The sequence below is a fragment of the Lates calcarifer genome, linkage group LG15 (genome assembly GCF_001640805.2).
Source record: "Lates calcarifer isolate ASB-BC8 linkage group LG15, TLL_Latcal_v3, whole genome shotgun sequence".
NCBI lineage: Eukaryota > Metazoa > Chordata > Actinopteri > Centropomidae > Lates > Lates calcarifer.
The window spans coordinates 25,060,633-25,074,951 of NC_066847.1; the positions used below are offsets into that span (position 1 = coordinate 25,060,633).

Below are 14,319 nucleotides of genomic sequence, written 5' to 3' on the forward strand. Positions count from 1 at the left end.
ACAATACGTAACATCTGCATGTTAAGTGCAAATAACAGTAACAAACTGCAAATCCTTTCATCAGTAATTTAATGTAAAATTAGATAGTAACATCTTTTTGTTGTTTTCACAAAAACAGAAACAAACAGTTGTTTACTTTTTTCATGTAAGAATGCTTAATTGTGTATTTAACAGATATACTGTATCTTTCCTCATGTGCCTTGCAACAAAACCCATGTTCTGTTCTTCAAACTCAGGGTGTGCCTTTGTTTTTAGGGGCCATGTACACCAACATCACATGCACCACTTGAAAAGGGTGTGTATAAACAGTATGCAATGGTACAAAGTCAATGTCTTTTATTTAACCAGGATGTTTCTTCATCAAACAGTTGTCAATCATGCTTTGGACAAAGATATATAAGAACTGCATTCTCTCTGCACATGGAAATCACAATCGCTTCTTCCAGTGTACTCAAGAGCTTCAAGGTAAGTCTTCGGTAGAATAGAATGGTCAACTTTCCTTTTATCTTATTTTTTACTACATGCAATATTTTGTCAGTAAACAGAATCTGGTACCACTTTGCAGCTTGGTAATGCTAAGTACAATAATAATAATATATAATATTAATAACAGGACCATGCTAAAGCACTGGTTTAATTATATTAATGCATGTAATATTTGATGCACAGAGTATGGGAGCAAGGGAGCTTTTCAAATTTTTAGTAATGGTTTTATTACTTTTTAAATAGTCATTTTATTTTTTTAATGGCAGACACTTCAGACTAAATTCACATCCATCTGGAGCTTATATCATACATGGCCCAATGCAATTCTGACTTGTATTTACTCATTAACCTTCCAGTCTATTTTCACTTATGTTTTCCATGGTGGAGAAATAAAAGTACACAGAAACAGGTAGATTAAGGTACCTGGATTTTCAAAAGACTCATTTAGTCAAGTAACTACTTTGAAACATATGTTAGTATTATGTACATATCTGTATATAAATACATGCATATGTCATTAAATCAAGGTTTACTGAAATTATTTCAGTGCTCCACGGGGAGGTGGTGAACATTTCCACAGGATGAGGACTCCAGCTGTGGCCTTTGCCTTGTTGATTGTTCTAGGACAGACAACTTGCTCTTTTGGTGAGATTACTTTTCTAATTGGCTCATTCAAATTGTTGATATTTCCTTAATTAATTACAATGTAATATTGCCAGTTCACTTCAACATTTTAAGTTGTGCAGATTATTACCCAAAATTTTTATTTGATTGTTTGTTTTTCTACCTCTGTAGAAACCAGTTCAAAAACAAAAAAACAAACAATGACAAAAAAAAAAAAAAAAAAACTGTTCAGTAACTGTTAACGCTTAAATCAAAAATGCTGTAATGTCAAACTTTAAAACTTTGTCCAGGTCCAAGTGATGATTTTTTTTTTAACTACATCAAGTATCCAGTAGAGAACATTGTTCTCTCTTTACTGACAAATTTTCAAACTGTATCCAGGTACGAATATTGCTCGAGGTGGACAAGTGACTCAGTCCTCACTGTATGGGAATGCTGTCCCTGAAAGGGCCATTGATGGAAATCATGCCAGCATATGGTCAGCAGGATCCTGTACCCACACCCAAAATGATCACAAACCATGGTGGAGACTGGACCTTCTTAAGATGTATAAGATCAACACTGTCACCATCACCAACAGAAAAGACTGTTGCCACCAAAGGCTTAATGGAGCTGAGATCCGCATTGGAAATTCTCTCAATGACAATGGCAATGCTAATCCCAGGTAACAGCACACAATGAGAGCACTCAGCATCTACATCATATCTATAATAATTTTGTTTGTTTGTTTGTTTTTAGGCAGACCTGTTTATCAATAATTCTGCTTTCCTGTCTTTTTCTTCAGATGTGCTGTGATTTCCTCAATCGGAGCTGGGACCTCCGAAACCTTTGTGTGTAATGGAATGGAAGGCCGTTATATAAACATTGTGATTCCTGGAAGAAAAGAATACCTCACACTGTGTGAGGTGGAAGTTACTGGTCAGCCTTCAGGTAACATTGGTCTGACTGCTGATTTGTACCATAAAAACTGTCCAATAGAGAGTTTTGGGCAGATCAACACATGTCTTTTATGTCTCTCTTATACTATCTTTACTAACATATTTTTTACCTTTGTCCAGGTACTAATATTGCCAATATTGCTCGAGGTGGACAAGTGACTCAGTCCTCACTGTATGGGAATGCTGTCCCCGAAAGGGCCATTGATGGAAATCATGCCAGCATGTGGTCAGCGGGATCCTGTACCCACACCCAAAATGATCACAAACCATGGTGGAGACTGGACCTTCTTGAGATATATAAGATCAACACTGTCACCATCACCAACAGAAAAGACTGTTGCCACCAAAGGCTTGATGGAGCTGAGATCCGCATTGGAAATTCTCTCAATGACAATGGCAATGCTAATCCAAGGTAACAGCACTGTCTGTCTTATATCAGATTTGAACAATTGATCGTGATTTCTTAAGGTACAATCAATGAGAGCACTCAACATCTACATCATATCTGTAATAATTTTGTTTGTTTGTTTTTAGGGTAGACCTGTTTATCAATAATTCTGCTTTCCTGTCTTTTTCTTCAGATGTGCTGTGATTTCCTCAATCGGAGCTGGGACCTCTGAAACCTTTGTGTGTAATGGAATGGAAGGCCGTTATATAAACATTGTGATTCCTGGAAGAAAAGAATACCTGACATTGTGTGAGGTGGAAGTTACTGGTCAGCCTTCAGGTAACATTGGTCTGACTGCTGATTTGTACCATAAAAACTGTCCATTAGAGAGTTTTGGGCAGATCAGCACATGTCTTTTGTGCCTCCCTTATACTATCTTTAATAACATATTTTTTACCTTTGTCCAGGTACTAAAATTGCCAATATTGCTCGAGGTGGACAAGTGACTCAGTCCTCACTGTATGGGAATGCTGTCCCTGAAAGGGCCATTGATGGAAATCATGCCAGCATGTGGTCAGCGGGATCCTGTACCCACACCCAAAATGATCACAAACCATGGTGGAGACTGGACCTTCTTGAGATATATAAGATCAACACTGTCACCATCACCAACAGAAAAGACTGTTGCCACCAAAGGCTTGATGGAGCTGAGATCCGCATTGGAAATTCTCTCAATGACAATGGCAATGCTAATCCCAGGTAACACCACTGTCTGTCTTATATCAGATTTGAACAATTGATCATGGTTTCTTAAGGTACAATCAATGAGAGCACTCAGTATCTAGATCATATCTATAATAATTTTGTTTGTTTGTTTTTAGGGCAGACCTGTTTATCAATAATTCTGCTTTCCTGTCTTTTTCTTCAGATGTGCTGTGATTTCCTCAATCGGAGCTGGGACCTCCGAAACCTTTGTGTGTAATGGAATGGAAGGCCGTTATATAAACATTGTGATTCCTGGAAGAAAAGAATACCTGACACTGTGTGAGGTGGAAGTTACTGGTCAGCCTTCAGGTAACATTGGTCTGACTGCTGATTTGTACCATAAAAACTGTCCAATAGAGAGTTTTGGACAGATCAACACATGTCTTTTGTGCCTCCCTTATACTATCTTTATTAACATATTTTTTACCTTTGTCCAGGTACTAAAATTGCCAATATTGCTCGAGGTGGACAAGTGACTCAGTCCTCACTGTATGGGAATGCTGTCCCTGAAAGGGCCATTGATGGAAATCATGCCAGCATGTGGTCAGCGGGATCCTGTACCCACACCCAAAATGATCACAAACCATGGTGGAGACTGGACCTTCTTGAGATATATAAGATCAACACTGTCACCATCACCAACAGAAAAGACTGTTGCCACCAAAGGCTTGATGGAGCTGAGATCCGCATTGGAAATTCTCTCAATGACAATGGCAATGCTAATCCCAGGTAACAGCACTGTCTGTCTTATATCAGATTTGAACAATTGATCATGGTTTCTTAAGGTACAATCAATGAGAGCACTCAGTATCTACATCATATCTGTAATAATTTTGTTTGTTTGTTTTTAGGGCAGACCTGTTTATCAATAATTCTGCTTTCCTGTCTTTTTCTTCAGATGTGCTGTGATTTCCTCAATCGGAGCTGGGACCTCCGAAACCTTTGTGTGTAATGGAATGGAAGGCCGTTATATAAACATTGTGATTCCTGGAAGAAAAGAATACCTCACACTGTGTGAGGTGGAAGTTACTGGTCAGCCTTCAGGTAACATTGGTTTGACTGCTGATTTGTACCATAAAAACTGTCCAATAGAGAGTTTTGGGCAGATCAACACATGTCTTTTGTGCCTCCCTTATACTATCTTTAATAACATATTTTTTACTTTTGTCCAGGTACTAATATTGCCAATATTGCTCGAGGTGGACAAGTGACTCAGTCCTCACTGTATGGGAATGCTGTCCCCGAAAGGGCCATTGATGGAAATCATGCCAGCATGTGGTCAGCGGGATCCTGTACCCACACCCAAAATGATCACAAACCATGGTGGAGACTGGACCTTCTTGAGATATATAAGATAAACACTGTCACCATCACCAACAGAAAAGACTGTTGCCACCAAAGGCTTGATGGAGCTGAGATCCGCATTGGAAATTTTCTCAATGACAATGGCAATGCTAATCCAAGGTAACACCACTGTCTGTCTTATATCAGATTTGAACAATTGATCGTGATTTCTTAAGGTACAATCAATGAGAGCACTCAACATCTACATCATATCTGTAATAATTTTGTTTGTTTGTTTGTTTTTAGGGTAGACCTGTTTATCAATAATTCTGCTTTCCTGTCTTTTTCTTCAGATGTGCTGTGATTTCCTCAATCGCAGCTGGGACCTCCGAAACCTTTGTGTGTAATGGAATGGAAGGCCGTTATATAAACATTGTGATTCCTGGAAGAAAAGAATACCTGACACTGTGTGAGGTGGAAGTTACTGGTCAGCCTTCAGGTAACATTGGTCTGACTGCTGAATTGTACTATAAAAACTGTCCAATAGAGTGTTTTGGGCAGATCAACACGTGTCTTTTGTGCCTCCCTTATACTATCTTTAATAACATATTTTTTACCTTTGTCCAGGTACTAAAATTGCCAATATTGCTCGAGGTGGACAAGTGACTCAGTCCTCACTGTATGGGAATGCTGTCCCTGAAAGGGCCATTGATGGAAATCATGCCAGCATGTGGTCAGCGGGATCCTGTACCCACACCCAAAATGATCACAAACCATGGTGGAGACTGGACCTTCTTAAGATGTATAAGATCAACACTGTCACCATCACCAACAGAAAAGACTGTTGCCACCAAAGGCTTGATGGAGCTGAGATCCACATTGGAAATTCTCTCAATGACAATGGCAATGCTAATCCCAGGTAACAGCACTGTCTGTCTTATATCAGATTTGAACAATTGATCATGGTTTCTTAAGGTACAATCAATGAGAGCACTCAGTATCTACATCATATCTATAATAATTTTGTTTGTTTGTTTTTAGGGCAGACCTGTTTATCAATAATTCTGCTTTCCTGTCTTTTTCTTCAGATGTGCTGTGATTTCCTCAATCGGAGCTGGGACCTCCGAAACCTTTGTGTGTAATGGAATGGAAGGCCGTTATATAAACATTGTGATTCCTGGAAGAAAAGAATACCTCACACTGTGTGAGGTAGAGGTGTCTGGAACAGAATCAGATGATCTCCCTGAATATAGCTGCAATTGAGTCTGAAACAATTCCCTACACCTGTACTACTGGTGTACTACTAATTTTAAAGCTAATTCAGACATTTTTTTCTGCTTCATTTCCTGATTAAAATATTTTTACTCATAGTTAATGATTGATATCAAAGTTCAATTGTTGCCATTCTCTTTTGCTGGCATACAGTACCTGGAACTATTCAACAGTGTTTTTATCGCTTTTGAACAGTTGCCTGAGGTCTCTTTATATGATATTAACACCTACTTGCCAAGTTGCTTTTTTCTATTGCACAATAAGAATCAGTAAACTCATCAGATGAAATCATTTTTTAAATTACACATCCAATAAACCTATGATATATTTTGATTTATATAATTCAGATTTAGAATAAATCTCTAAATATGTATTCAGATTTCAAGCCAATATATGTTTAATATTTCAATACTAATTGTTGAAAGTGGAAAGATTTTAGCTGGACCCTCCAAATAAGTATATAGTAACACTTCAGGAATATTAATTAGTATAGAAATATTGTTTGTAGCTATGGTATCACATGGTAGATTAGACAGAATTTCTTCCATCTCAACATTGTGGTCATTAGGGTACTGGGATAGGTGCAGAAGGACATCACTTTGTTGGACACCTGCTCAAAGCTTCAGCTCTTGCTGTCACTTGTTTGTACTATAGTTTTCCTCTCATAATTTGAATGTATAACTGTCCTTTAATCTTAGTCCCTTTAAGACTGATTGAGTTACGTTTCATGTGCTATGCTAAAGAACAAGGACACATACTAGTTGTGTCTCCTCATAGCCCTACTGTGTTAAAGGTGGTGTGTAGGTGGTGGGCAGACTTGTACTGTTTTCATTAGATGTGTCATCGTACTTGGTCAGTGTAACCTTCCATCACTTGTCTCTTTTTTGATCAACTGAGTGAGGGGATGCGGTACCAAGGGAAATCTCCCATCAAACCATTAGTATTTTGTGCTTCACCTAGCATTTAATTACTGTTTGGAAGACTGGACACAAACAAAGTGCATGTTCATTCTGTGTCTATGTCTCAATGGCTCTCCATGTTGGTACATGGTTTTCTTGGATGTTTGAATTCATACAATTTTATTCATTTTTTGATGTGGATGACATGTATGTTTGAATATTCAACAATAAATAAAGCCTGCTTACGCTTGTCTATGTTTGTTGTGTGTTAATTTGTGCTTGCCTGTACAATATATCTGCATGGTCTATTTGCAGTGATCACTTGTCACTTAGGAATTGTGTATCCCACACAGTACAGAAAGACTGGAATCAAAAAACAACAAAACAAAACAAAAAAAAAAACAAAAAACAAAGAACAAACAAAAAAAATATCAACCAAACTAATTAAACACATGTTGGGTTAGAGAAAGACAGAAATTCACAGTGAGGAAGAGAGATATAGAGAGATAGCAAGATGCCCTCTAAAGCATATTACCTGATTAGTCAGACACTATACATAGTTCCAAATACATATATTGGTCCCAAATGCACATACTTACAAGCATTTAAGCTACCCATGCCACATGAATTTGTAAACATACAAAGGGTAGTGCATTCAAGTTGACACACACAAGGACCTGAATGTATTTTCAATACACACAAAATGTACTGAGGAAACATGCTCTCTCTTTCTTCCACACACACACACACACACACACACACACACATCCACAAAGCCATCAGAGCAAGGTCAAGCCTGACAGCAGGCAGATGAAGAGCCACTTAGGAGACCTGCCTCTTGTCTTTATCCCGTGTCTCCCCTTTGAGAGCTCTATGCTCAAAGAGCCTATTGATAGGGAATAAACGATGAAGTCATAGTTGCTCACAATGTCAGATGGAAGAGAAATGAATGGAATAAGTCTTAAGGTAGCATAGAAAAGTAGAACATGATTGTGTAAAATTACAATTAATCAAAGAATTAGTGGAGTATTAATCATGCTGGATGTCTTTGGGGGATGCTGTCTAATCAAAGTGCCATATAAACCAGCCTGAAGAGTAACTCAGATATGAAGGCATATAATGACATCAAATGTCATGCACGAAGAATAGAAAATGGAAGAGAGACTGGAAGAGGAAATGACTTAATGCAGTAAATTGTATGGTAAAGCACACAATGCACCAAAAATACAACACAGCAGAGTACATATATCCATATTAATTAGGAGAATACAACCAATAGGTGAAAACAGAATAAATAATGTTTGACCACAATATAAAACCCTAAACCGACCTTCCACCACACCCAAGGTACACAATGCCAGAACAAACCAGAGTTGGAAATGAATGCTTTATATCATCAGAGCTTAGAGGAGGGATTGGAGATTCTGTGTGTGTTCGATATTGTTGATTCTGCTCCATGGAGCAGGCCTATCACCTCTGAAAACACTAGAGACCCACTGGTTCAGCACAGATTATAAATATGCATGGAAATCAATACATATTTGGCAGGGGGGGGCATTGAGAAAAACACAGGAAGAGAGCAGAGGCCCTGGAATGTTCATCTTCATTTATTACAGTCATTTATTCTCTTTCTCTCTCTTCCCTCTGCTGCACATCTGCACACACTCACTTCCCTACCTATGCACGCACACGCACACATGCACACACACACACAAAACAGACTCAGGCACAGACGCACATATGCATGCGCAGCAAGAGAGAGAGGGAGAGAAAGAATATGTCCAGATCAGCAAATTATCCATTCTTTTCTCTCCGACCATCCCTGTGGGGCTGTGCAGTGTGTAATAGCAAGGGCACTTCTCTGACGATTAGCCAGACTGTATATTTGTCATTTCAGGTCCGTAAGGGAAGCCAGGGAGTACTCTGAGACACAGGTTCATTCAGCCATTGACTTCTATCATAGAGGTTAGAGCCAAAATCCACAATCCAACACAATTCAGATTATTTATGAAGTTAAATTGAAAAATTATGAAAGAATCTTTAATATGAGTGTTTTATTTGCAATATAAACAAAACACTGTCACTATTTTATGTATAGATTTCTATTTTTCCTCACAAATATGAGCACAACCTGCCATGTGTGTGTCTGCATTAGTACACTACACAAAATACACAGCATTGTAAGTGTGCAGGGTGTACACAGCCACTGTTAGCTGTACTGTGTTTTGTAACTGGGCAGACTAAAAGTAGGCTTTAACTTGAAATATTGCAATAGTAGTCTTAGCCCAGAAGGATACATCTTAGCTTTTTACTCCTGTTATGACTAATAATAATGGTCTGACTTGTCTTGCTTCAGCATCTCTCCACCATTCATTCAGGGTGCAATTTGCTGCATTTCTGTCCATCAAATGCCACAATACAGAATCAAACTGTGCCCAAATGACCTCTATGCAACATTAACATTTGACAACAGACAGTATAAATGCACATTTGCAATATTACAACTTATCTTTGTTTAGTAATTGGTGACACTGGGTGGTTGTAATATAGCCCAGGGGGTCATTTGATACTGTAATGATAGCAGGTTGTCATGGAGGCTGGATCATTGTCACTCCTCCCTATCAGTCATTTCTTAATAGTGTGGAACAAAATCTGTTCTTTCATGGTGGGGTAAATGGAACATCAGTCCACCTGTATTCTTGGTAGATTGAATATTGAATATATATTTTTCAAAACAGAATAAATTATAATCTGGTTAATAATGAAGTGTGGCAAAAAGTAGGAAAAATAACAACTTGTGATATGAATGGGGATATTCTGTTGTATCTGATCTAAACTTGCTTCCACTTACTACTACTTACAGTTTGAACTTTTGCATTTCAAATTGTTAAGATAGGATATGAAATGTATGTGGTGCATAGTCATTTGATAACCAGATCTTTATTTCAAAGGCTGTAAAGAAGAGCTGTGATTAGAGCATTCACTCACTTTGTATCCTGTTACATTTATATAAATACTGCAACTAGTTAACAAGGAACATTTTACTTTATGTCTCTGGTTGTAATGTTCTCTTGCCATTATGGGAGATAAATGTGTCCCTTGGTTATGCTTCTTTATTGTCAATATTGTGAACCCTGCTCTGTAATGGACTTTAATTTATAGTAAACCCAACACAATGGTCTCTGTGATAATAATATATGCACTGTGGCATCTATGTACATGTATCTGATTAATTTAGTGTGCTTTCTGGGAGCATTTGGGTATTCCACTGTCTTTCCTGTTTTATGTCTTTCATCTATTTTTCCCCCTGCTGCCTTCTTCCCATGCTTTGTTCTTTCCTTTTTTACACTTGTGTTTTTTTTACCCCCCTATCTCCTTTTCTCTTCCATCTCCTCATTTCTCCTCTTTTTTAATTTCCATCACCCTCTAACCACTTCTCCTTCTCTCCATCTCTGGCCTCTTAATAAGCTTTAATACATGCAAGCCATTGGCTTTTAACGTGTACTCCATATAGACCAAACAGGTGCATCATTAATCTAAGCCCTCTGCAGTGCTAGCTGTGTGTAATGGTAACTGGATAACACATTGTTTCCTGTGTGAGCCAGGGCATCCATATTATCTACCATCACTCCCTAATAAATTACACCTGGAGATGTGGCATTTTGTCTCTGTGTGCCTAAGCATTGTGTTGCTGGACTTCCCCGGTGGATGAATGAATATAATACAAGCATGTTCTCTAATTACCCCTTCATCTCTCTTGCTAACACCCACACATACTCTCAGTCTCTCTCTCTGAGGTTTTTATCTGATTACATGTGTATAACAGACTTGATGCAATGACCTAAATATTCTAGAAAATATTGTTATCATAGCATTGTTCTGAGAGAGTTATAAAGTAGCTAAATTGTAGAGTAAACTGGTAGACTTCAACATGTTGAACTAGTCAGGATTCATATACTATATTTTGTATGTTACTAGGGCAGAATGGTTTCTGTTTATATTACTGCATTACTGTTTATCATGAAAACCATTAGAGTATGCCAGTGGACATAATTTACACTGACTTTTCAGTGAAGGGATGCTCAATCACCAGTCATAATCTCTAGAGGATCAATCAACTGACTGTTTCAGATCAATTTCAGGAGCATCTTGCACTTTTACTGCAATGCACATCACTGGAGCTTAGTACATTTATCAACTTAATAGTTGAGAAATGCTCCAAGCTCCAGTACTGGAACAAGTAACTCATAAAAAATACAGCATAACGGCTTGTGTTGTTTGTCTCATTTTCAGACAAGTAGACTTCAGAGTGTCTCTGCCTTCTCTTCCAACAAAAGTTCCTTACAAATCTCTGGGTTTGAGCTACAGTACAACTTAAGTTACTTGGAAATGTTGAAAGTTGAACCTAACAAAATTCAAGAGGGTATTTGAGATTTGGGTTTGATAGGTGGAAATTAAAATAAAATGTCACTCCACTCCTGTAGAAGAAATTCAAATGAATTTTCTCCAAACACACCATCCTGGTGCTCTTCAGACCCAGCAACACCCTTAGACAGAAACTGGTTCATCCCAAGGACAAGACTCCCAAGCACAAGTTGAGTAACCTTGTGTATGCTGTGCAATGCACTCGACTGTTCATTTACATCTAAAGGAGAAGGGACATTGTCAACAACAAGGTCCACATTTTGGATAGAGAGGACAGATGTTTTGAGAGAGGCTATCTATGTCCATCTGGAATGTCCATCTTTAAACAGAGGTCGCGGCCTACGACGCCAACCATCAGCCACCTATAATGCAGTACTGAGATCCTTACCCAGGCGGTTTACCCCCATTCACACCTTGAGACACGTGACTGAACGACTCTCATGATGTCAGGGTGGAGCAACGAGTCACACCTGGGTTCATGTGACCCCAACGACTCACATAATGACAGGGTGAGTTAACCACTATCACGAGCACCTCCAAGAGGTTAAATACCTGGGACTCCCCAACCAGTTTTCAGAACTGAGGAATCCTTTTGGATGAGAGGTGAAATGTCTCCAAGAAACCTAAAAGAAGTCCAGCTGCCTTCAACTTCAGCACTTGAGATCCCCTACTCTCTCTCCCCATTTCCTTTCTCTCTTCACTATCTTATCAAATAAAGGCAAAAAGCCAGAAAATAACTTAAACTAATTCATAAGTTTTATCTCTGATGCTAACAAGGTAAACACATACTTCCAAGAATCACCTGCATCTTTGTCAGGTGGGTGTGCATCCACTAGCTCTAGTCACTGTTGGTCAGTGAAGACTCTGATGCATACCTAAAACCTATAAAGTCTGATTTTCTGTTTTCACATGTTAAAAAGCACAAGAACTTTGGAGTAGCTGAAAGGCACCTTTGATGGAGGACAGAACTCTTTGACCCTGCTTGCAATCTCTGCACTAAGCTAGCCTGAACATGTGGTGAACCAGTCTCTCAACTGACTAAATAGCAATAAAATTGATACTGATCTCATCTAACTCTCAGTAAGACAGCAAGTATTTTTCCCAAAATGAGAATCCCTTTTAAAAGACATTGAGAAGGGCATTATGCTAAAACCTGTGGTATTAACTGTGATCTAAGCAGATTGTGTAATAGGCTCTTTAACCTTGCAGTCTTTACAGCATTTCATTTGTCCCAGGGCACATCACAGAAATATTCTCATCAGCCATGTCATCTAACCACATCGCTCCCCAGAAATAAATAAAAATTTATAAAACACCATCTGGAAGAATTTGGTTCTCAAAGTGACCCGAGTGAAATGGGAGAAACAACTTTTTTAAATGTTTGACCTTTCTTTCTTTCTTTCTTTCTTTCTTTCAAATTCAGATTTATTTATCTCTGTTACTGTCACCAAATGGTACCCTGTGGTTTTATTTATGTGGCAGTTGCTAAAATATAGGGCCTATATCCCCATGGTAATCCCAAGATGGGGTTACTGCCTATTAATCTCTGTCAGATGCACAGTTAGACATCTGAAGTACATGCACACACACACATACACTTATTTCTACATTTTCCACAACTTTCATACTTTCATAGATGAAGACACACACACACCTGAACAGCACAAATCAGTGTATCAGTGGGATTCAGTTTTTGACAGAAAAGAGAGAGAGCATAAATTAAGGGTTTAAATGAGAATCATTTTAAAGTCTTGATGCTTAGGTCATTGTGACCTAATAATTTGTCTATTTTTTTTCCCTACATGGCACTGCAAACCTTGCAGAACCATTCATCCATGTCTGCCGCAAACCTGACAAGTCACCCAAGCATTTATGAAAGAAAAGAGTCTTCTGATGAGCATTTAAGACGAAGAAAAAATTGTTTTCATAAACCAAATATCTTGTTGGTTGCATTGCTCTTACACCTAAAATCACAGAAGAGAACAGTTATAGCATTATTTTAATAAGACTGCAACCAACTTGTATAAAATATTTCTTAGTGATGTAAACACTACGTTTAAATTGCATATTTTGTTGAATCAGAGGTGTAAACCCTACATTTCCTAAGGTACGTAAAAGAAAAAAGTCACAAATATTCACATTTGAGGAGGTGGGACCAGCAAATATCTGTTTTTAGCTTGTTTGCTTACTTTCTTGTTTTCTGCTAGATTATTTTAAACAAATAGAAATCACCAGACAATTAGTCCATATTGTTGCATGTTAATTCTCTGTTTACTGATTGGTTAATAAATTGCACAGTCACACAGTTACACGCCCTGACACTGATTTACTAACAAACCACAGGTCTTAACACATAACCAAGTAGGAGCCATGTCATCTCTCTACATGCACAAACACCACCTCAAGTCAACTGCATTATTCAGTACCAGTCAATACAGTTATTTTATCCCGCAAACCCACTGTTGTGTCTCTGAAGTGCATCCACAATGTACACACAGAGGTGCACAAGCACTCACGCACACATCGCAATGATACAATTTGCTGTACCCAGGCCAAGTCCAGGGATAGCCTGAGGATGGGGAACATTTGGCTGCCACATTTGGCTGGTTCCACACTGTTAGTCAGATATGGGCTCAAGTGTGCATGGGGAGTAGTCGTTTAAATGATACCTACCCCACCGCCTGTGTCTGCGTGCTCACGTTTGTGCAAAATATGCAAATGTGTATGAGACACATATACAGTACACTTGTGTTTGTACATATGCATATGCGTATGTAATGAACTATGTAAGTGCATGCGTATGTGTGTATGACTGTGTGTGCGCGCACATTTGCATGTGGTTGTGGCATTATTTGACAAGTTTTTCCTCAACATAAGCAAGCTGTCCTGTCCAACTGGTCCATTACGCCTGCTAGTGAAAATGTGTGTGTGTACTCATGCAGACTTAATTTCCTGATTTTCACATCCTCTTTCATGACATCTTTTTTTTTTGTAATAGATCTGTTAGGCATTTGAAAGAAAATGAAAATGTGTGCTAATGTTCACTACCACTATCATTAGTGAAATCTCTAATGTGTTGTTAAAACATTCTTAGACCCACAGCACGCTCACATCGCCCTATTATTACCTTGCTTCATTTGAATATTTTGTTACTATCCACAGCCATCTTTCGTGTCGGTGCAAACCAGTGTTTTTCTGAGCTGTTGTTTGAACTTCTCACCCCTATCCGTCCTTGGTC

General features: G+C 38.4%; 1 protein-coding gene across 10 annotated transcripts; it reads left to right on the forward strand.

The window, feature by feature from the left end:
- Positions 1 to 376: 376 nt before the first annotated feature.
- On the forward strand, positions 377 to 6,909 carry LOC108889124 (uncharacterized). Of its 10 annotated transcripts, XM_018685471.2 has the most exons (14): positions 377 to 465; positions 1,034 to 1,131; positions 1,492 to 1,774; positions 1,895 to 2,040; positions 2,169 to 2,460; positions 2,630 to 2,775; positions 2,904 to 3,195; positions 3,365 to 3,510; positions 3,639 to 3,930; positions 4,100 to 4,245; positions 4,374 to 4,665; positions 4,839 to 4,984; positions 5,113 to 5,404; positions 5,574 to 6,909. In XM_018685471.2, the coding sequence occupies exons 2-14, from the start codon at positions 1,068 to 1,070 to the stop codon at positions 5,746 to 5,748; spliced, it is 2,712 nt and encodes a 903-aa protein (XP_018540987.1). In that variant the 5' UTR covers positions 377 to 465; positions 1,034 to 1,067; the 3' UTR covers positions 5,749 to 6,909. The 10 variants fall into 10 exon arrangements, with proteins under 10 accessions (XP_018540987.1, XP_050932141.1, XP_050932137.1 ...); XM_051076184.1 differs by lacking the exon at positions 4,839 to 4,984 and having other exon boundaries at positions 4,374 to 4,400; positions 5,140 to 5,404; XM_051076180.1 differs by lacking the exon at positions 2,630 to 2,775 and having other exon boundaries at positions 2,169 to 2,195; positions 2,931 to 3,195.
- Positions 6,910 to 14,319: the final 7,410 nt, after the last annotated feature.